Source organism: Triturus cristatus, chromosome 4_1 (genome assembly GCF_964204655.1).
Source record: "Triturus cristatus chromosome 4_1, aTriCri1.1, whole genome shotgun sequence".
Classification (NCBI taxonomy): domain Eukaryota; kingdom Metazoa; phylum Chordata; class Amphibia; order Caudata; family Salamandridae; genus Triturus; species Triturus cristatus.
The window spans coordinates 675,210,216-675,234,847 of record NC_140585.1 but is presented as its reverse complement, the minus strand read 5'-3'; the positions used below and the strand labels follow the sequence as shown (position 1 = coordinate 675,234,847).

General features: G+C 45.3%; 1 protein-coding gene and 1 long non-coding RNA gene across 3 annotated transcripts in view; one reads left to right on the top strand and one right to left on the bottom strand.

The window, feature by feature from the left end:
- Window positions 1-21,398, top strand: part of LOC146855376 (uncharacterized) — a 65,687-nt gene extending 44,289 nt beyond the window's left edge. Inside the window, exon 3 of the long non-coding RNA XR_014981314.1 lies at window positions 21,305-21,398. This is a non-coding gene — a long non-coding RNA (uncharacterized LOC146855376). The remainder of the gene's footprint in view (window positions 1-21,304) is intronic.
- The window catches only part of CTTNBP2 (cortactin binding protein 2), a 636,925-nt gene that overhangs the window by 357,899 nt on the left and 254,394 nt on the right, over window positions 1-24,632 (bottom strand). For both annotated transcript variants that reach the window (XM_085653125.1, XM_085653124.1), the window contains exon 4: window positions 5,956-7,615. In XM_085653125.1, the coding sequence (XP_085509251.1) occupies window positions 5,956-7,615 (1,660 nt within the window). The remainder of the gene's footprint in view (window positions 1-5,955; window positions 7,616-24,632) is intronic.

The following is a 24,632-nucleotide window of genomic DNA, read 5'->3' as shown; positions in this document are numbered from 1 at the left end:
AGACTCAGGCAGTGCTTAATTTGAGCCAGAGGTTTCCAGCGCTTAGCACCGCACTTAATTGTCAGCACTGGTACTTATGACAGTGTGCCACATGGTGGCGCTGTTTGATTAATTTAGAGATACGCACTTAAACAATTGTTGATTACTTCTATATACACTCAAAATGACCAATACCTGCTGCCCACACCATTCTTACAGCTTTGAGCGCCTGGAATAGTCTGAATTATCACACTTGCCGTGTATGATGGTTAGTACTGCTGTTGGCTCGGTCATCGGAACACCCTCCCCATCCGCCTGCGGCAGACCGAAGACCTTCTAACCTTCAGGAGACTCCTCAAGACCTGGCTCTTCTAACAGTAGCAGCTCCCCCCTCCCCCCACCAGCGCCTTGAGACCCTCACGGGTATGTACTGCGCTCTATAAATGCCATGATTGATTGGCAGCACTGGAAGGAGCAATGGGAGATGCCAGCAGCAGTGGCCTCCTGACGGGGGCTATGGCACAGATTTTCTTTTGTTTTTGCAAACTAAGCACTGGACTCAGTACACATGTATGGAGCATTCCAAGGCTGTGCACCTACTCCATGAGCCTACACGTCCCATGTCGGACAGGAGGGGAGTACACAATAATGCATTGAACGGAGTCCTCTTCTGATAACAATACAATTCCAGCAGTTCACCCAAATGCACTGTGGCAAGCACTGAAGGAATCACAAGTGACTCAGAATGATTTCAGTCATCTCACTGAACGGCCATGTTGCATCTTTCAATAAATGTACCGCATGTAGAGCAAGTCACAGCAGGCTAAAATCCCAGCCAATCATTGGTGGAAGTAGACTACAAAACGACACGGCTATTATGGATAATCATAGGTCAGCGGACTTCTGGTTATTGACTTGGAATATGGAACTAGCATTGCGTAGCTTCATCAATAAAGCGTCATTGGTTAACCATGACTTGCATAAATCTATGAAAACAGGATTCCTACTTTCCAGAGGTTCCACGAGGGCTGGTTTCAATTCTTCACAACAGCGGCTTGTGAACCTCTTCTTGGAAATTGTATATTGTGTTGATTGTTTCACTATGAATTGTCCATTATTTTATCCTTACGACAATTAGCATGATTTTATTTAAAATAGATTTTGAAGATATTGCTGACCAAATATGTCCAAAGCTCCCACATCATTCTTTACCAAAATGGACATAATTTTTTGAAACACTGCAGAAATGTAACATTATGCATTTTTGCTTTAAGTATGCACACAGGGAAGCTCTTAGTTAAAATATTGTATTCTAGAGCACACAGAACTGCGTCATAAATGATCCTGCACAGTGACCCCAATTCAACAAAGGCCACAGTTTTTGTTATCACAATACGCATCATGCGCAAGTTGTACATCGGGTGTAAAAAGTGCCTGGGAAACGATGACCATGAAAATATCTGTGCTTCATGGGGTTGTCCCTCAGGCCCATAGCGAATGACGTCTCTAGCAACTAAAAGGTTTCTGTTGAAGGCTTCAGGACTTTCTCTTTGCTGAAAACCTCCTGATCGCATTGTTTCCTTACCCGAGTCTGGCAGAGGCAGGAGAGGTTTGGGAGAAAGGCCAATGGAAGTAAGAAACAGTTTCAATGTTTGTGACTCAGGAAATAATGTCGATTTATTTTCCTGTCTGGATGTGAACCTCCTTTTCGTTTCTTGAACCATCACTTCTTCTAACTGTTCTCTTTCGTGATGCAGTTCATCGTTTGTATGTGCATACATTGAGCACACACTGCACATGCTATGTAGGTGCGACACAAATTTCAGCAAACATGCCTTACAGTTATACTTTTTCATGGACCGAGTTCATGTGTGCACACAGTTATGTTGTGCATTTTATGGGCTAAACACCCAGGTGCGATAAGAACACATTTGGCGAACCAGGGCCCAGAGCCCAGGGCGCTCTAGGTGCTGAACCGCTGAATGGAACCACTTCCTGGCACAGAGTGAAGGCGGCCTGGGCTTACACTAAGACTGTCTTACATTTGTTTCTGAATATCTCAAATCTGGGAGGCTTTCCTATGTCCAAAAGAAGTTTATTACATAAATAGGTGCCTAATTCACCCGGTGTCTTCCGTCCAGAGATTTTAAATTGAAATGAATGCGTGCAAGTAATTCTTTGACCTGGGTCTGCAGACATCTCTGTGGGACACAGGACTCCATCTTTTCTCATAAAAAATGAGCAGGCAGTGCTATGAAGGCACACACATAGCAGGCAAAGACCTTGGAGGGAGTCTTTGACTGCACTGGAAAACAACATAGCCCTCGCCTGGTCCCCACACTGACCGTCATCTCGGAGATCGAACACTGCTCGGATTTCCCGCCTTTGGATTTTCTGGAGCCAATAAGCTGCTTAGAGGACCTGCAATGGAGGGCATTGCCATCATCTAACCATCAGTTCACCGCTGCCCCAACTAATTCAGCTCCTGACACTCTGGGATGCACGCAATGGTGATGCTCAACAGGAGGGGTGAAATGAGCCCTGCACTCCCACTACCTATCTCTACTTTGAAGGTAGTATATATCGTATTGTGCTTTACAAAGTGACACACTACGAGCCTTGCTCCTGGCGGGGCCACCAGTAGGAGCGATCTATAGGGCAGAATATGCCACCCTACTTCTCACACAAAGCATAGTTGTGGCGATGGGGACCCCAGAGCCTACATGGTGAGCCCACGAGGTATCTCCTTTCCATTTCAAACAGCTCAGGCACGAAGCCGGTGTAATTCACCTATCTATGAGGTTTCAATGAAAGTGTAACCCCAAGATGATTAGAGACAAACCCATAGCATGGAAGGGTAGCTTGACTTTGGATGGTGAATGAGGCTGCCAAGATGTCAAGAGTAGAACATGAACCTATAATAAACAAGCATTGTCATAGCCAATAGGCCTCGCCTTTGGGACCTTATAAGTGGTTAGCCAAAGGTTTTGGCTTGGCCTTTGTTACATAGAAGCGCTGGCGAAGCTACTGCTAAAGCATTTTAAAGGCATTTTTACCAACAGGATGGAAGGAGGGACAAACACAAGGGATCTGGTTTCAATTGAGAAACACTTTGAGGGTAAAGAAAATTCCATTGTTTATATATGTTTTTAATAGTGTAATGGAGTAACACTGTCGAAAGAAAACGCAGACGATTGTTCGTGTCATTTAGGACGGTGTTTAAGATAGAAGCTTGTGTTGCAGCTTACTGTAGGACTATACAGGTGCCGCCTTCAGCTGCACTGGCACAGACTTGTAAGATTGTCATGTGCAAGTCACTACTGTAATTACCCAGAACGTCGCTTCGGAGGGCGCTCAGTGGCGAGCGCCAGCCAAGTACACAAAGTGCAAATTATAAAATACATGCTTAGTGGCATTTTCAGTTCCAACAAAAAGAGAGACTTTTGTCTTTCTTAAACAGAGCAAAAGAAAAACACCAAAAAAGCCAGTCACACTTTCTCCCCTTAAAGAAGAAACAACCACTGTGTAAAGGCACACAATATTTGATATCTCTGATCCATTAACACTATGCGACAACTGTAAACGAGCTTCAGGTCTGCGTGCATCCCTGTGCTAACATGGGAGGAGGACACAAGCTGTGCAGCATGTCTGCTTCAGATAAATCACAACCACCTCAAGGGAACTTGTTTGAAGCAAAATTACCGAGGGGGAGGGAGATCAAAGGGCTGGTTTCATCCGCAGCTCGGTGTTCGATAGGAGTTGCGCTGAGTCTCCAGTATTTGCTCTTCACACAATTCTTGCACACCTGCCGTCATGTGGGAAATTAGCAGTCATTACGTTCGGGAACAGGGTTACAAACTGGTTCTGCTAAGGCGGTGCATCGGTCCTACGAAGTTAAACATTATCCACATAGCAGTGACGCATAATGTCAGTGGCTTGTATAGTATTCTAGCGGTCAAGTGACAGCCCGTGGGCAAAAGCGCCTTACTCACCAACTATTCAGGGATTTTATGTCTTGTATTTCTAAAGAAAATCAGTAGACGCACACTTCCAACTAACAGATAGCTGCAGGAATGTGGCAAAAACTGTGTTTCATATTTCCCAACAACACGGTACGCGTCGCATTTTCTGGTTGGTACTGCGTTTGAGGAAGCGAACTTCATTTGAAGAAACAAGTGGAAGCACTTGATTCTTCCTTGTTTGATATTAAGCATTATTATGTGGTAAGTAGGGTCGGACTGGCACAGAAATTAACCTTTAGACCCCGGAGGAAAAGGCTCTCTCGCTTAGGACATCTGCCAGCTCTCTCACCAAGAAAGAGAAATATCTAACCCAGGGAGACAAAACAACAAGAGCGGCCGCAAACAAAAGTGAAAGTGCCAGAATGTCGAGCCGGAAAGGCAACCGGGAGACAGCTCCTTTCAAGCACTCGTGCTTGTGCTGGCATCCACCTTGCAGGAGCGAGCAGCGGCACGCGGGTCATCTGTTTTCATATAGCACGCGCGCCGCTGCTGGCTCCTGCAAGGTGGATTCCAGCACAAGTACAAGTGCCTGAAAAGAGCTGACAAATTTGTAAAGGTTATCTCCTAGAACAGCACATGTGCGCTGCCTAGGCGAGACCTAAAAAGACACAAAGTCTCTGGTAACTTTCCCTCACTTAACCTCCCCAATGCAACCCTTCCATTCGGCTTTCTCACACTGAGCATTCTGTGTGATCAGACGCTGCTTTTGGAGATCTACAAATCCAGAATTCTTAGATATCAAACTTCACACACTGTTGTACGGTGGAAATGTAAAGTATGCCCTTTTCTGTGAATCCTTTTCATTTAACAACGACCTCTACTTAAATGGATAAGAATCTGGACAAACCCGGAGCTTGGGATAAATCGCGATATTATTCACGATTGTTTAGCTCTTGACCAAGTAAATAGCATCCCTTGGCTAAGCCATGTGAAAAGGACTGCATCTTATTTGGGGATGCCAGAGCTATTTAGCTCCCCAGAGAAACTCCGAAAGGTGGGTATGCGCTGGGTTAAAAACACGTACCTGCAATTATCAGAAATGGATAGTGAGGCTGTAGATTTAACCAAGCCCCTCGTGCGGGCACACCAGCTCTTATGCACCTCACTAATAATTGAACCATACTTAAATGTAGTTACTAACTCCCATCATCGTTCTCTTTTGGGGAGATTTCGATTTAATCAACTACATTTACTTTTGGCAGAACCAATGGGATGGCAAAACCTGGAGGACCTAAATGTTTGCACTTGTGATAATTTTCCCACTCAGGACTCAATGCACTTTGTTTTATTCTGTGAGCACTTTTTGCACATTCGAAACCGGTTTATTTTACCTATTTTAAAAGACAAAGGTTTTAGTCAAGCTGGACCTGCTTTTATATATTTGCAAATGTTGACCAATGTTTGGGAAATTTTTACTTCCTGACTGCAGCAGTCAGAATACGGAAAAAGAGAAGGACTGCTATAAACTAGTGTGTTTTTAATCTAATTAATTATTCCTGTGCATTTTAATAATCCAGATTCTGTTTTATTTTGTGATGATTATATCTTTGTAATTTCTTGTTGGGGCTTTTTTTTTTTCTTCATTGTGGTTTTAAATGTAGTATGCTTTTATGGTTTTAATTAACCAAATAAAGTAAATTTGACTGACTGACTGACCTACTACTGTTGAAATTGTGTCTACATAAAATATGATTTAGCTACAACCTGAAGATTTATTGAGACAGTGTAACCTCTTAATGAGGCAGTTTTTCTACTAAACTGACATCATAGTTTCATGTGAAAATAGGACTTTCATGAGGAATTACCATACACCCAAAAACTGAAAAGTGCTATCAGCAAAATCTAGGACAGTAACATAAACCACAGAGCTAAAAAAATATTCTGAAGTGCATATAGTAAAGAAGAGGAGACAGGACATTCTAGGAGACAGTTGGTAAATGTACAATCCCTTTACCTGATGCTGTTACCAGTAGGCTGTCTGAATCACATGGTCTACAGGATGACGCACATACAGGGTTTATGGAGGAGTTACAGGCAATGGTGGTGGAAATGACAAGGGAGTTTTCGGAACATGCAGGTTGTTTCAGTCCAGGGGATTTGGGAGGCCAGGCACCCACCTGTGATGTGGCTATGGCTGGAATGACACAGCCGGCAGATGCCACAGATAGTTCAATAGTTGGTTTTGGTGGCAGCTGAGGTGAGGAGGACTTTAACAAAGTTTCCTCATTAATGCCCCTTATCCCTTGTAGTGATGTAGATGGAAGTGAACTCATGGATTTGTTTTCAACCTTCCCTGCAACATGAGGGGATCGGCTGCCATCCATGATAACTTTCAACTGTGGGTGTGGTGGAGATGGAGTTTGTGAAAGCCCTGGCTTTTTGGGAGGTATTGGTGGAGGGTTGCCCCGATCAATTCTTGATACAGTGGGAGATTTTAAACCAAAAGATTGATGACCCATTCTTCCAGCTACTGGTGGATATGTGCCCACTTCCATTGAATGTGGCAATCCTGGTCTCAAACTGGCACCTCCATGTGGACTTGTAAATCTTGAAAGAACTTGTGTGACAGTGTTCCTGGCTAGCTGCTTTGCAGCTACATTGTCACGAGGAGGTATTTCTCTTGTTGAAGCATTCGGAGTTGCATTCCCATTTTGGTCGTGGTCATTAGCGTTGGCTTGGAACCTGAACCTAGCCGCTTGCACTCGAGGATTTAAGCCTGAATGCGAAGTTGTGTTGGCACAATGTGATTGTAAACTATGCATAGAAGAGGATAAGTAGCTTGGCGACGCTGGTAACGTAGAAAAGGCAGGATTATTTTGATAAAGGGAGGTGCTACTTGCTAAATCTGGTGAAGAGCTAGAACCATTCTCCTCAGTCCTGCTATGAGGTGGGCCTGACAAATGGGCTGTGGAAGAAACAATAACGGAGTCATTACAGGCCACATGCCTGTCACTACCTGGCTTCCCGATTAATGAATTTGTGCAAACATTCATTTTTGTATTACCAGCAGCCATGACTGTGGGCTTTGCTGGGACAGTCAACGGTGACTTCTTTGTGAGTTCAGTTTGATTATCAACCCTGAATATATCAGTTTGACAAGAAATAGATTGCGAAGACGGTCTATCAACTCCAACGCCTATCGAAACAAAGTTCAGTTCTTTCGTTTTTGGAGGGTGTGAGGAGTTTAATTTGCAGTCATTTTCCCTTTGTATGTGCTCAACTACCATTTTCATTTTCTCCATCTCCTCTTTAAGGTCCTTGGTGTGTGCTTCTTCTCGAAAGAGTTTGGCACGAAGCTGTTCCCTCTCCGTGTCAAATTCAGAAAGCTGCTTTTCCATCTGAGCTTCCATCTGTGCTTCCATGTGTGTGCTTTTGAGCTTCTCGGCAGCGAGCGCCTCCTCCAGCTCAGAACATTTTTGCTTTTCTGCCTCTAGCTTTGACATGAGTTCTTCAAGTTTCTGGGACTCTTCTATTATTTTGCTGGATAGTTGTTTGCATTCTTTCACCAGCATCAACACCACATGCTTATTCTTGGCCCGCTCTTCTTCAAGACGAGTTGATACATTCTTATGCTCTTGCTCTAGGTTTTGCAACTGGGTCTTTTCGAACTCAAGCTGAAAAATATACACAAAGAAGAGATTAAAGTCAGAGAAAGGCAGATGCAGGTGGTGAGTTTTTTTCAAATATTGTACCCTTAAGTTTGAAAGATATATTTTTCCTTCTAAAGATTATTTATTCAACTACAGTACAGTACTTAAATCAACTTTGAAAGCATTCAGGTATAAAAAGAGTTAATTCCCAACTGTGGCTAGTGTGCAGTACAATGGAGAAAGCAACAGGGCCACTAGATTTCAGCCAACTCAGGCTTAGAGATATTTATTGTGCAGGAATCGATGATGGGATAGTGATTTGTGCTAAATTTGCATGAGGAGTACAGGTAGTCAGGTTGCCAATTTGATGAGTAAGCATTTCAGTTTTTCTTAACCCAATCAGCTTCAAAAGCTGCAGAACTAGCAGTGTTAAGATACATTAAAAAGCTGCAGTGCAGCACTAACTTACCTGCTGCTAGACAGGGGTGGGAGAAGCAGAGGAAAAGGGTAGGGTAGGGAAGAGGATGTGACGTGCCAAGCAGCCACCATGGTCTTCCCAATGGGGAAGCACAATACCATGTAGCCATATTTCCCATCTATGTTTGATTATGCCAGCCCCGGCCAAATTCGGAAATTTTTCCAAATTCGCCAAACTACATGAGAATAATTAAAAAATTTGCCCACTTCTATTTAGGAACCCTAATATGCTAAATTGGCATTTATGCACATAAATGAATTCCGTCCATTCTGAAGCATGTTTGCTTAATACAGAATGGAGCAAACACGTTCAGGTTGTATAAAGAATGAAACTTGAACTAAGTGGGTAAAAAAGGTGCCAAATGGCGTCCTGCCCCATTCATATTGCTTGCATGACAGAGAATGGAGCAAACAAAGTTATTTCCAAATTCATCCTGGAGTAAAATACGGAATATTTTCCAGCAGGGAAAATGGAACCAAGTAATTTTGCACTATATTTTAGTGGTTGCATTAATAAGGAACTGACTCAGACCTTCGCTTTTGAAATGTGAAATCAGTTTATGCTCTTTCTGATTTCGCAAACTTAGTGGACAGTCCATTTGCTATATTTTTGCTTTAGACTTTATAAAATGTGGATTGGCCCAATGCCTGTCCGCTCTTTTCTCCGTTACCAAAGCAGCAGAAATGGTACAAAATAGGATGGCTCCATGTTTCTTGCATCACCACAAACTACGTAAGTTGTCCCAATATTTAGTGATTAGGAGCCGGTAAGAAAAATGTGCAGAGCAGGACCACCGTGCAAAACTATTGTGTTGCACGGGCTAAATACAGATACACCCCTGCATTTCAGTAAACAGCTTGGTGATCATTGAGGGCTTCATTCTTTCAAAATTAAAGAAAGAGATAATGAGCGAGGGGGCATGCTATGTACTTTGCCCTGCAGCAATGTAAAGCTTAGAACAATCACATACTTTGGTCATCAAACAGATGGTCCCCATTGCAGGGCAAGAGCATGCATATACGTGCGGATCTTTAAGTGCTCATTTCGTATACATGTATGTTAGCAGTTTTATATCACCAGCAAGACCCGAAAGGATCTCGGACCGCTGTACATTCGAGCATGCACACAGTTTTCATAAGAACATTTTCACAAATGTTACTGCATGTAAGTAGTTTACAAAGGAATAGGTTCTCTGAAAGTTTACAAAAGGGAATTTATTTCAGTATAACAGCAGCTTCATAATATGTTTCAGAACCATCCAACTTGGTACTATGTGCCCAGTTATATTGTTATTTATGTGCGAGTAACAATGCGCATCAAAATGAGCAGAGAGCTCGCGGTACGACTCATGTGGAGTTGAGGTGGAGAGGGACCAGCCCATTGACCTCTGAGGTCTAGACTTTGTCCACTACACATCACCAGTAAGGTTGGTGCCATACAGATCCTAGACTGATTTATAACTGGTCCAGTTAGCGGAATGATGAAGACTCTAAGAACACCAACCACTTGACAACATACCTCATTTACTGGTTTCGGACATTAGGAGAGTCCCCTGTTTATCAAAATTTAAGGATGGAAGAATGCTTTATAAATTGTTTTATTGAGCATGCAAATGGAGCTGAGGCAGATGCCTTTTGAGTTCTTCGTACACATGATGTCTTTTGGCAGTGAGTTCAAGGGGATGGTGTAGCGCAGAGAAAGACTAGTTAGTAGCTCATTGATGTAGGGATTTTTGGTTTCTAATCAGAAAGTCTTTTCTTCTCTGACCACCAGACCTTTTCATTGAGCTGCGCAGGTATTCTTGTGGTTTTTCATGGAGTGCTTACTGTGCTTTGCAAATAATACAGGCAGTTTTTAACTTTACCCTAAGGTGATCAGATTCCCTGGACAGTCCTGGTTTTAAGAGGACTGTCCCAGCGTCCCAATTATTTTTCTGAATTTTAAATACATGTCCCGGTTTTTGGAACAAAGGTCGAGTAACCCTGCAAAGCAGAATTCAAATTCATGCTCTAGGTTCCAAAGGGCCTATATTTTACTAATTAACTATGTCCTTGTATTCCAGTGTGCTTGCATTCAATTTGTATTTTCTTGAGCAAAATACATTCTGACAAATTGAAATTAATATGACAAAGGTTGCTTTTTTACGCAGCGTCTTACACAAGAACTGTGTTAAAAAGCAAACTTTTTCTTTTGCCAGAATGTTTTTACCAGTCTATGTTTTGCCTTTAAAAAATACAAAATGGAATGCAAATACACTGGAACATGAGGATATAGACTTTTCAAACGTGAAAAAGACATTAGGAGTGAACGGGTACACAATGAATATTGTGGATATTTATGGCCTTTAGCCTACTTCTATGTCTGGCCTTCTGACCTGTCCCTGATTTTGTGTTTTAAAATCTGTGTGGAGCCAATGTGGGTCTCTTAGTACAGGAGTGGTCAATTTATTTTGTACCAGAGACCAGATTGGCTGCCTCAAGGTTGCATTTTGGCACCCCAATCAGACTTGAATTTCCATAATCAATATGGAAAACTACAAGTGCAACTAGTCTAAAGTCAAATGTTGGAGAAAAGGCTTTAACCTTTTTAGAGAGTAAAATGTTGGTCTATCTGCAGAAAGTGTGGCCAGTTGAGAAGCTAGCTTTCCACTTAGATAGTCAGCACTTGTATTTCTTTTGCTGGTGAATGATAGAATCCAATTGAGTGTGGGTCCAACAACCAATCGGCACGCCTTTTAATGTCATTAGATCTATATAAGAACATTAATTAATTTTTTCAGGCTTCGGTTTCAGCATATTTTTGGACATCCATTCTTTTTTTTTTTTTTTTTTTTTTTTTTTTAAACCTTTATTTTCAAAAGTCTGGACACAGCTATTCAGCCGACAACCCGGAGGTTCGGCAGCTTCGGTAAAGAAGAACAGAGATGCGTCCACAGTACATGGAAGGAGGAGTGCAAAGATTCCATTTTTTAAATAAACACAAAACACACAACAACCCCCAGCAAGGCAAGAACACTGAATGCCCATGGTGATAGCCCCCCAGGGGAGGCAGAACCCCAATCATCTACCATTTACAGTACCGTGAAAAGAGGAAGAAGGGACAGCAGAGGCCAAAGAAGTCCATTAACCATACTGAGCTGGAAAGAGGGTTAGGAGGAAAGTTGTTCCTCGGGGGGATCCAGATCAGGGGCAAGGCAAATTCCCCCCCTGTATTGGTTCCACCGCCCCCAGATGGCGTGCCACTTCCGAGGGCGGCCTCTAGCGCAATATACCGTCTTCTCCCTTAGCATACTCCAGTCCATATTTTCTTTCCGCGCGGTCAATGTGGGGGGGCCCACGGATCCCCACAATCGCGCTATATCTCTCTTAGCGACCATGTTACCCAGAGTCACCCATTGGGTCTGCGCCGCATTATGATCAGTGGGCCCCCAGACATTCAGGAGACAACACCGCGCTTCCGGCTGCATAGCAATGCCCGTCACCTCCCCCATCACTGCATGGACTCTCCGCCAGAATTCCATGATGACACCACATTCCCAAATGATATGCAGGAAAGTACCCACCATACCACATCCCCTCCTGCATAGGCCGTCCTCCGAGAATCCCATGTGAACCAGCCTTGGCCCCGTCACGTACACTCGATGCAGTATTTTAAGCTGCACCAGCCTCAGACACGACGGGATCGCAACCTCCTTAGGAGAGGAAACAGCAGACTGCCAATCCTCGTCATCCAACTCGAGGCCATCCCTAGACCACTGGTCCCTCAACCCCAAAAGCATATCCGCCCGGACGTTGATCAGTTTCTTATAGATGAGCGAGATCGTGCTTTCGGGCATATGACCATCAAGGACCCGGTCCTCCAAAGGAGAGGACTCAGGCACCTTCTCACCCTCTAGGAGGACTGATCGGAGGGCGTGACGCACCTGAATATAGCGGAAAAACTCAGATGGCCCCAGCTCATACTCCTTCTGCAACTCTTCAAAGGACTTCACCCTCCCCTTAATCAGGACATCTCCGACCCTGGAGATGCCGATCAAGTCCCATTTGTCTAATCCTTTTGTGTGCCAAAGCCTACCCAATCTCTCAGATTCAAACAGCGGGGTAGCGAGGGTGAGCCTATCCTTCCAGCCCAGCGAGTCAGTTGCCATCTTCCACACATGCACCGCCACACCAGTGGGCCCCGTGAGGGACGAGTCCAGGGACCGCGAATACAACGCCCTGTAATAGTTACCACCACGAAGCAACCACCTGTCCATGGCATACCCAGGGCTGAGGGCCGGGCCATAAAACCCATGATTAATCGCACTCAGCTGGGTGGCCCAATAGTACCGTCGGATGTCTGGAAGCGCAATACCCCCGTCGTACCATGGGAGCGTCAACTTTGCAATAGCTATTCGCGGCCGCCCGTCCCACAGCAACTCTCGTTGGAGGCCTTCGACCTCCCGAAAGTAGTTGGCCGGTACCCAATCCAAAGTATTCTGCAGTGCGTAGAGGAACCGGGGAAGAGACATCATTTTGAACAGGGCCGCACGCCCAACGAGGGAGAGCGGCAGCCTCCGCCAGCCCTCCACGTCCCGCCTCAGGCGCGCTAGGGGAGGGAGCAGGTTCCTCTCATATCGCACGGCAGAATCCATGGAGATAAAGATCCCCAGATACACGAAGCCCTGCTGAGCAACCCGGATCGAACAAATTCGAGGGATCGGTGGAACCTCGCCACTAAGAGCATATAAATACGATTTACTCCAGTTGATAACGAGACCCGAGTTCCTACCGAAAGATGTGAGTACGTCACAGACCACTATAAGTGATTTCTTGGGTGAGGCAAGATACAACAGGATGTCATCAGCATAGAGCGATATACGGTCCTCGTGCTCAGGCGACCATCTAAGTCCCCGTATATCCGGGTGCCAGCGTATCCACGCAGCCAGCGGCTCAAGGGCGAGGGCGAACAACAATGGCGACAGGGGACAACCCTGCCGAGTACCCCTCCCAAGCTGAAACGGAGTCGACGCCCGGCCATTTACCACCACACTCGCAAGAGGGCCCTCATACAGCAACCTCACCCAGCTCACAAAACCGTGGCCAAAGCCGAACTTGGTCAACACGGCCCACAAATATGCCCATTCCACCGTGTTAAAGGCCATCGTGGCATCGAGAGACGCCACAATAGCTGGTTCACGCAGCGTGCCCGCCCTGGCGATTACACCATGAAGGCGCCGAAGATTTAACGCTGTGTTACGGTGCGGGATGAATCCGGATTGATCCGGATGGACCAAGTCACCGAGTACCCTAATCAACCGGGCCGCCAGGATTTTAGCCAGAATTTTCGGCTCTGCGTTAAGGAGTGAGATAGGCCTATATGAGGCGCACTTATCTCGGGGTTTGCCCTCTTTGTGTATAACCACAATCGTCGCCAGTCGCTGATCCAACGGGAGGGCCCCACTCCCCCGCGCCTCCACGAACATGGCGCGCAGGTGAGGGGCAACCCTATCCGGAAATAGCTTGTACAGGTCGATCGGCAAGCCGTTCGGACCCGAGGCCTTGCCCGAGTTCAACGCGCGGATAGCCCCCGCCACCTCATCGACCGTTATGTCCCCATCTAAGTCGTCCCTATCTATATCAGAGAGACAGGGCAATGCAATATCACGCAGGAGGTCACGCGAGTCCTCGGGCGGCCTGTCCGACACTGAGGCATAAACCATACGGAAATAGTCCGAGAAACACTGCACAATCCTCTCAGGTTCCACAATCACCTCTCCCCCCTCTCCCGTCAACTCCGGCACTACTCTATTGACCCGTTCTTTTTTGTCCAGCCAAGCCAGGAGTTTCCCGGCCTTGTCACCAACATCATACAGACGGCCCTGCTGTTCCCTACCGAGGGTCTTAGCGGCATTCGTCACCAGGTCCTTATACTCGGATTGCTTCAAGCACAGCTCATGCAGTGAGGCCTCTGTAACCTCCTCCTCCAGCGCTCCCTCCAAAGCCGCGATCTCCTCCTCAACCTGCAAAACCTCGCCATCTCTCCGCCGCTTGGCAGCCACTACAAGGGAGAGGGCTTCCCCTCGCAGCACGGTCTTAAATGCTTCCCACAGCGACACTGCAGAGTCCACGGATCCCTGATTGTCCTTGAAAAAATTATCTACCGTCTTTACCAGCGCGCTGCGCATCTTGGGATCTCGGAAATACCAAGGGTTGATAGGGGCCACCCTTCCCCCTCCCTCTCGACCCAGATCTAGCCTGACCCACACCGGCGAATGGTCAGATATACCACGCGCCATGTGCCTGGCCTCAGACACCAATGAGGCATGCGCAGCCAGAGTGAGTAGGTAGTCAATCCTAGAAAGGCTACCATGCGCCCCGGAGTGTAAAGTGTATTGGCTCTGTGTGGGGTGCCGGAGCCTCCAGCAGTCTATCAGGCCAAGCGTATCTAGAAAGTCTGGAAGCCACTTCTGAGCCCCCCCCCCCGTGTCTCTGGGCGGGTATCTATCCAACAGGCCGGAGCCAACAGCGTTGAAATCACCTCCCACTACAAGCATACCCCCCGGGAGATCCAGCAGGGCCCTACCCAGATCTGTGAACGTGGAGGCCTGCAGGGCCGGCGGGACATAAACCGAAACTAAAACCAAAGTTCTTCCTTCCCACCGCCCCGCCACCGCCACAAACCTCCCCCTATCATCAACAATGGTGGAGTCCACCTCAAATGGTAGCGAGGCTCTGACTAGGATGCCCACACCCCTGGACCCAGAGGAGAATCCCGAATGAGCTATGAATTTATAACCCTTCCTATTCAGGGCATAGCACGTATTAACTATGAGATGCGTCTCCTGCAGCAGGGCGACATCCGGCAATGATCGTTTCAAGAATTGCAAAACAATCCCACGCTTAATGCGATCCCCCAAGCCATTCACATTCCAGCTTATAACACTTAGACCCCTACCCCCCATCCCCAAACGTAAAGAGGCCCACCCCACACCCGAAGAGCCCCCATGGAACAGTCCTGGAAATAATCACTATGCCTTGCTGAAACAAACCCCCCAACAACAACCCCAAAATCCCGGAAACCCCCCCCACCCTGCACCCCTGCTGCAGCTTACAAAGCCCCCCCAACTTGCAGTGTGCCTGTCGCCCTACCAAACCCAAAATCTACAAAAAGTACCCTAAGGGAGGAAAGAGCTCCCCTCGTCCTCCCACAACCTCCGTATTTACTGCAAGTCATTATCTAAAGTCAGTCCGAGTCAGTCCGGTTCCGAATACATCAACCTTGTTCATCCCGGCCACTGTCCCCGTCTACGGCAGTGTCCTCTTCCGTGCGTCGTCGAGTCAGAGCGTCCAGCCATTCATCCGCCATGGCAGGCGACTCAAAGAAGAATGTTCGGTCTTCAAACACCACACGTAGTCTGGCAGGGAAAAGCATGGCGTATTTCAGATCCCTCTCCCGAAGCCTCCTCTTCACCCCCAGGAAGCCCTGCCGCTGCCTCTGTACCTGCTGGGTGAAGTCAGGATAGAAATTCACCGACGCGTTCTGGAAGGGGACCGGGCCCGTTGCCCTCGAGGCCTGCAGGATAGCGTCCCGGTCTCGAAAATGAAAGAGCCGGGCGACGATCGGCCTCGGTGTGGCTCCCACCTTGGGCCGCCCACCAGGCACTCTATGGGCCCGCTCAACTGCGAAGAACTTCCCTAGGCCCTTAGGCTGCAGATGATTGAGCACCAAGTCCTCCACGAGCAGGTCCACTGAAATCTCGTCCGAGGACTCCGGGACCCCTATAACGCGCACGTTGTTGCGCCTGGCCCGGCTCTCGAAGTCCTCCAGCCGACGGGCTGCGAGATCATGCTCGGTCCGCAACTTACGGACCTCGGTCTGCAGGTCCGAGACATCATCGGCGAGGCCCGTGGTCTTGATGTCCAGGGATTTGACCCGTTCATTTGTTTTGCTCAAATCCGCGCGGATCAGATTAACATCCACCAAGATGGTATCCACTTTGTGCGCCAGGGCATCAAACTGTCTCCCAATCGAAGTCTGCAGCCCGTCAAGTGCACCCATGACATCCTGCAGTGAGAGCTCCGGGGTCAAGGGTGAGGCAGCCTTCTGTGTATCCGGGGACTGGCTCGGGGCACCCGGTGACCCCTTCTGCTGGGCATAGCGGTCCATGTTATTGGCTTGAGTGTAGGCTCCCCGCCTGGTGGCCTTGGGCTTCGGCCGATCCACCTCTGCTTTGCCCGACATGGTGGGCTCGAGCAAGTCGGGTCAAACAGGACTGCCCTCTCTCAGCGAGAGAGAACAGGAGTACTCCGTCTTACGATGGGTCGCCAGTGTGGCATGCAGAGCGTCCAAATGATAATAAAGCAGACGCGAGCACTCCCTGGGCTGGGCAGACAAAGGGCGAGAAAGTGAAAGTGAAAGGATGGGGACCTCCGTCCGGCAGTTCACACCTCGCCTGGCCGCTGTTGTTCAATTAGAGGTCGGGCATCCTGCCAACTCGAGCCCCTGGCATCCCTCGGAGATGGGCCTCAATCTTCCGCCATGCATAACTCCGGTTCCCGGTGGGCGATGCGACCTCGGGTGGCATCGATCGCCTCCCTGACAAGTCATCTACACGATGCCATGCATACAAACAGGATTATATACAGGATAGACGACGGAGGGCACGAGGGTCTCGGGAGCTCAAAGCTCACGCGGCCATCTTGGTCAAGCGCTAGGCTCCTCCCCCTGGACATCCATTCTTGAAGCTTATGGCCTGGCCTCCCAGTGGTTTCATTTAGGTCTCACCTAGGCAGCGCTTTGAGACATGCTGCATTGAAGAAATGGGCTTTAGGCTCCGCCCATGTATTTTATTTGCTCCTTTGAGTGTCTTTTGGAAATGCTTCTTTTTCATTGGTTTATGTGTGTTAGTCCCTCTTTAGTACCTCTTTCTCTCCTGTTGTAGCCTCCCATATGGACAGTCCCTCTTACATTTGTCCTTACTCTGTACGTTTCATTAACTGCTAGTGAGCACTCTTTTGTTAATCACTTTGTTGTCGTACCTTGTGTTGCAGGTACGACAGCTACGCACTTTCCAAACACGTTGTTCCTATAATTGAAGTTGTGTTTTTTTTCTATCATTTCACTTCCTTAGCATGCGCTTGTCGTGTTTTTCATTCGTTTAATTTCATTTTCCTATCATGCGATGCTAGCACAAATCTTGCGTTCCCTTTTGTGCTGCGCCGTTTTCCCAGATCTTTTTATTAAAACCCTGTAAGTGGCGGAGCTTGCGTTCCCATTGCAAGCCAATGTTTTAATATTTTTGTTTATTATTAGAATGCCGCTCTTAATCTTTTACAATGGCGGACGTGTGCCTTTCTTTCATGCTGTGTGGCTCGTACACATGTTTCTAAGAGCCTACAAGAAGCGGAGCTCACGTTCCCGTTGCAAGCCATATTCTTTTTTAATTACATGCCATGCTTAATCTTTTACAATGGTGGCCCACATGTTTTTAAAACAATAAAATGGTGGTGAGGGATGTAAGAGGTACCTGAATCGGCTGCCAGTGACCGACTGCTCTCTCCACAGTTGGGCCGCTCCCTCAGCATAGCCACTGGGCTCCTGTAACTGCTTGCACGGTTTGCTGCCTCCCGGGGCTGTCTTCTCTGAGTCCGAACAGAAACAGCAGAAGAGGAGCAGCCCCGTAAAGGCGCAGGAGGAGCTCAATCAGCAGCAGCCACTGCTCCTATTAACATATAGGCTGCTGAGCTCTGGCAACATGAAATGCCAGGAATGCGGATTCTGAGCCGGCTCCTCGCACCAAATGCTTCCCACAGAGGCAACTGTACTGCAAACTCCCCTTCCTGTACTATGTGGTGATCTCTGGTGGTGGCATGGTCGGTGGTGCCTTACAGTGCACTATGGGTGAGCAAAATGCCCCCCATATCACAATATTACATCCACAGCAGAACTCCTGCTTACAAACACGCTTTTATCTGTCTTTCTTTAAATAATGATTTTTGCATGTTTTTCCCACAAACAACATCACAAAAGTAGCATAAGTAATAAAACAAAAAGCACAAACCAAGGAAAGGGTGCAGTACCACAGGCTGTTACTAGGTGTCCCTGTGGTATTGTAAAGAGACCTCTATTAGCCACATAAGGTGCTGCACCCTTAATGCAATTATAAAAATTGCAGCTGAGCATACGTTTCTATTTCTTTTTATTGGAAGCGAGATTTTTGTTATCTTGCATTTTAAAAATACAGCACAACAATGGTGCTTATTTAAAACACTTACAAAATTCTCACTTCCAATTAAAACAAATAAAAACGTATGCTCACCTGCAATATTTCGCTTTTTAATTGCATTAAGGGTGCAGTACCATATGTGGCCAATAGAGGTCCCTTCGCAATTCCACAGGGACACCTAGTAATAGTGTATGGTACTGCACCCTCTCCATACTTCGTGGATTTTCTTTTATTTCTCATGCTACTGCTGGGATACAAAAAACCTAAAAACATTATAATTTGCAACGCCATGAGTTGTTGTCCTTAATGTGGGAGTGTCTGGTTCTTTCAATGCTACATTTGTTCTCAGTAACATTTTGAAGATTGTTCCAACTAATATAAAGTATTCTTAGAATAGGGGCTATTTGGGCTGTTAATCTGATAATTTACCTTTCCTGCCTTAATCTATAGTTTGTGCTAGTCTCTCTTGTATCTCTTTATGTGACAGTGTAATATGTTGCATCTAGATGCAATGGTAGAAACGTGGTTTTTCTTCTATGAAAAGGTAATTGCTTACTAGGTGATCATTGCTGAACGTGTTTCTGGTGGATTACAGTGGGTATAGTAGTCTGCTTTTGTTTCTAGATAAGGATAATAACAAGTATCTTGCAATGGCATCATTATGGTTTAGTCATAATTTAATGACTTGGAAAATTTGTGATACATCTATATATGCTTCATGCCATCACTGGTTGTAACTCCGGTACCTATGTATTTTTTGAAGGTTTAATCAATATCTGGTCGGATAGAGATCGATCTACTGAAAAACATTTATAGAACTGTTCCCATATGTTTGTAGAAGGTGCCAAATCATTTGCTTTTAATACTGGAAATATATATATTTTTTATGGAGGTCCGTCATTTTCGCAGATAAACACCCACTTGAACCTTGAGATTGGATGGTAAGGTCACAACCAGTCACTACCATTCTAAACCTTAAACGTTATACTGCATGCCCACTGAAAAGCACACAGCAGGACTAAGTATGAGGTAATGAGCTTCTAAGCTGCAGAGAAGGTGATTGACAAATTGGATATCAGTGAACAGAACACCAAAATGAAAATAAAGCCGAAAAAAATACTTTTTCTACTAACAGACAAAAATTAGAAGTGAGAAAAAATGAAAAAGCAACACTTAAGAATATAAAAACTAACCAGTGGCATCACTAGGAGAGTGCGGACTTCACCGGGTGACACGATCACATGGGGTGACACCGTGTGTAAAAGGAGAGGTTTCTGCTGTCTGTCAGGCTGAAAATAAGGTAGGGCTATAGTTTTTTTTTAATGAAATAGCAGTTCAACATGGTGGTCCCCCCCCCTTCACGTTAGTATGCACTGAAATCCGAACTGCTGGGAACTTATAGATGAGCTGGGAATGCGGTCATAAGGTGTGACTTCAAATATGCCACGGATCCGTGGTGCACAGCACGCGCGCCCCCTATTGCTCTCTCGTGGTGTTTTTCGCCCATTTCATACTCAAAGTGGTCATCCAGAGTAGAGAAAAAAAGAATTCTCTTCTTCCAGTCCTGCGTCAGTAATCATCATCAAAACAACCATTCAGGATGTTGCTTTGTTTGATGAGGTCAGCTGGAATTTTGAGATCTATTTCGGCACCATACACCGGATGGTCCTTCAAGTCGCACACTATATGTTTCATTTCTACAAGCATAATACCCAGTGGCGTCACTAGGGGGTGCGGACCGCTCGTCACCATGAGTTTCCACACTGGGTGACACCAACCCTAGTGACGCCGCTGAGACTAACCATGATAATAAAAAAAGTTCAGACAAGCACCAGATAAAGACACAAGCCGGAAACTCTGAAAAAACAGATGACCAAAAAGAACATAATAAAAGAAAACATACTACTTTTTAGAAAGCCGAGAGAGGAGTGAAATAGGTACCAGAAGTTGTAAAAGGTACTGAAATTTCAATGATGTACATAAAATCTATAACCAATGAGAACAATGTCCAAATAAAAAGAGAAAAGAAAATTAAAAGGTGAAAGCTGGGAACCATAATGAGATGACAAAGTATGTGAAAGAATGAGGTGAGTTAGTATTTCCTGTAATATGCACATATAGAAAAAAACAGTTGACGATGAAGAACTGAAATTATTCGCCAGAATAAAAAAATACCTAAAGATATGGCTCTTGGGAACATTTCAAAGTATTATTGTTGACATATGTATCACATTTATTAATACAATATCCAATGACACAGATATACCGACGGATGCAGCCAAATTCACACAAGGGGACAATCCCATTGAGAAATAAAACAGTACAACATACTTTAACCCCTTGTGTGCCACGCCCTTTCCCCGCCCTGTGCCGGCCATTGCATTAGCGGGCGGGGTTCATGACGAGCTGGACTCGTCATGGGCACAGCGCAACCGCGGCCCATGACGAGTCCAGCTCGTCATGGGCGCAAAAGGGGTTAAAGATAGTTGGAGCTTCCTTTGGCAAGTAAGTAATTTGTAGGAAAATCTTAGAATTTAATTGTCTTTTGATAACGAAGGTGTCCTTCCGAAAGCCCTTTCCTCTACCACTAATTCTGAGTAAGCAAAAATAGTGTGTGTAAGTATGGATAAAAAAACTGCAGTTGCACACAGCACCCATCACTGGGCAAAGGTTTTCTATATGCTGTAGGTCATAGAAGGCGAATGTTTTCTATATGCTGTAGGTCATAGAAGGCGAATGTTTTCTATATGCTGTAGGTCATAGAAGGCGAATGTTTTCTATATGCTGTGGGTCTTAGTGGCAGTTGATGCACTGTTCATGGGCTAATCAAACCACCATGTTTCTGTAACTGAGGAGACACACAATGAGGTACAATAAACTCACATATGAAACAATGGGTTCTAGGTTTAATCGTCATGAGGGTAACCGCATCAACCATGGTCCTTTTCGCCCATAGAGTGTATTAGATGCAGAATCCGTATCTCACTACTGCTGGAGATGGACTTTATTTTCACTTCTTCTCTTCCAGGAGACAAAACAGAGATAGTGTGATCTGGAGCTGGAGAGTTTAGTAAAGCTGTGACTCATTCGCATATTGATGGAAACGAGACGTAACTCCTGGAAAACGTTGCATAAGTAGCGAGACAATACATGGATGTTTTGGGACGTTTTGGGGAACAGTGAGGAATATCCTACTTGAAGGCAGCCAAAACATATATAAGTTTACAAACATTACACAATGAATGCTTCCTCTTGTTCTTCAACTATAAACATGAAGAGTTTGATAAGAAATAAGGTGATAGTACCGCCTTAAGGGTTTTTCACGAATGTAGTTTATGCACATGTAAATAACTTGAAAAATATGTCCTAATAACATGTTCATGTGACTTGCTACTTGAACCACTAATGTGACCCTTGTTAAGCGGACCAGCACGTCATTGTAAAACGGAAAAGGCTCATTTTAGTGTCCATTCAATTTCTTTGTACAAGGGAAATTTTTATAAGAATAATAAAGGCTATGGACCATATTATGTGCGGAGTTTTGTGTTTGGTGGTAAAAGTTATTGGCAGCCTTTTAATTTGTAGCACAAAATCTTTATACTAAGGGGGGGTTCCTCTTCAGGGACTCCTTGGCGAAGCCATGACACCTGTGAGCTCACCAACGCATTACTAAATTAATTTATTACACTTTTAACATTTTAATTTAGCAGTGTACATGCAAAGAGGACTTTTGTGTTTACGTGAACTCTACAATGCACAGGTCAGCCCTTTCTGCCTCCCCGCCAGGCTCCCGATGACAGGAGTTGGAGGAGGGAACTGAGTGATGATCCATCTACCGCATTCGAGGGGCCTAGTTCAACTACAACCCCTTAACACAGGCACAATCCTTTTTATTTAGCAGACATACTGCAAATGACTCCGACAGCAGAGTGCATCTGCTGAAATGGAGTTGTCAAGGCACACAATGTATCACAGGTGGCCAATGGGGAGCCAAACAGAGCAGCAGGCACTGGACCCCTAGCACTGTCCAAGCGTTTGATAGAGAGGTCATTCCATACCTATCAGGAAGATAGGAGGAGGCTTGAGGTGAGTAGTTCCCTTTTCAAACCTGGCCTTGCTGCCCTGCTGCTCTGTCTGGCTTCTTGTTAGGAATCATGGCTTACTGGTTCCAACTTACAGCGCTGGATTCCTGCTCTGTCGGTGCCATGGGGCTTCTGAGTTGCCAGCAAAGAAAAAAAGGTAAGTTAAAAAAAAATAATAAGTCAGTGTTGTTTCTCTATTTATATGTGAGTGAAAGTGTGTGCTGATGTGATTGAGAAAGAATGAGATTGAGTTAGATGTATGTTAGTTTAATGTGTTTGAGAGTGTCAATGAGTGAAAAAAATGAGAATCAATGAGTAAGAAAGAGAGAGTATGAATAAGGAAAAGGGAGGGAGTGAATAAAGCAGTGCGAATGAATCATAGTGAGTAGGGGGAAATTGTGAAAGGGAGTAAGAGTGAGTCAGGGGTGCCTCTATTAATGGTGCAAACACAAGGAGATGATGGACGGAGCGCTGAAACTATTCAGACACTCACTCCCAGTCACGGATCTGGGTAGAATCCATCATCGTTCTTTAGCTCACTTCGCCACCCCAGTTCAGACACAGCTACATTCAAATCAGTCTTGACCATGTGCCTCATGGGAACAGTCCAGCCCAAACTGCCAAGCCATGTTATCCCTGGACCGGAAACAAGCATCCTGGGACCGGTTTCGGGCTAACAGCCCTCATCAGCCAGGCTAGCTTGAATCCAGTGGCAAAGTGAGCAAGGGACCATTAATGGTGCAGGAGGTACAGTTGCACCAGGATGCAGAGGTGCTGGTGCAACTGCACCTACTGCACTGTTTGAGCAGAACACAACACATGTACACCAGGAGTTCAAATCTGAATCCTGGATACTAGCTATTATTATTGGGGGTCAGTGATTGTGAAAGTGTGAGTGTGTGTGGGTTTGTTTGTGTGAAAGAAGCTTTGAGTGGGAGTATGGGTGCATTTGGGTCTGAGGGAATGCAAGGAAAATTATGAAAACAGCGAGGGGAACCGGTGGCAAGTATTTCACCCCATCAGTTTTAGGGATCACCAGCCAGCACTGTTTATACCCCTGGTAATACCAAAAGAGAAATTATATGGTGCAATAAGCTGCGGACATCACACTCCTCACAATTTGCTCATCACAAAATCCACACAACTGCGTATAACACTGATCAATTCAAATATCGCTGATACATCTGTTTATGTGATGTATCCACTACTGCCAATAAATTCAATACAAGCATCACAAAACTGTGTAAATGATACAGCAGCATGTGTTCAAAGGCAACAGAGCCATGCTCCATTGAAACAAAATGTTCTGCAACCATGAAAACTCCATAGTGTTGCCACCTATTCAGCTGCTATGTTACATTAGGCGGAAACATATGCAAAACCATCTGTCTGCTAGTGGTATTCAGTCTACCATAGAGATTTACTCCATGGCTCTTTAAAACAGATTTTCTCTTAGAAGCACAACATTTCAATTGAGTGCAAGATTCAAGAATAATGTTGGTCGACTGACTGGAAAAGATTTGATTTGCTTTGGGTGGGTAGCTGGCCTTTTTTGTAGCTCTGATCCAGGGCTATTGGCTTTTCAAAAGCTAGTGAAAGAACTGCAGTAGATCACCAATTAATCTAAGAAATTAAATTCCTAAATCTGTAGGAATGTTTTTGATATGCAAATTACTGCATTGTCAAAATAATGATATTGTCTGGTCTGCCTGTGCTTTGATAATATTAGATAGGGGTTATTTTACATCAGTAACTTTGTAACAGTACGAGTTAAATTGCAGGGAGCTAACCAGACTGGAGGACATACATATAATTATGGGATGGGGGATGAGACACCTTTCAGTTTCATGTGTGGTGCTAACAGCAATCTACCGGGTGTGACCAAGATCTTCATCACACATCAACCACTGTTCCAGGTGAATAGTAGCTCATCATGCATATATTCTAATTTTTCCACATTTCAGGCAGTAGAGGCGTTTCAAATTACATTCCTGTTATGGAAGAATAATACGGGGACCGAGATTAACAAAATGTTTAGCAGGTTTGGTAATGTCCAATTTTTATTTATGAGCATTTTGAATTATGTGCTCAATGTACAACTATCAATATTGTTAGTGTAAATAATTTTGCCACCAAATCACTGATGTAAGGAGGAATTAAGTTTATGCTGTGTAAGAGCACAATGAACTGTAATAATTTACCAAACATTCAATCTTAAGAAAGGAGCACATTTGAAATACTTGATTTAATTATTGCCCAAAATAATAAACTATG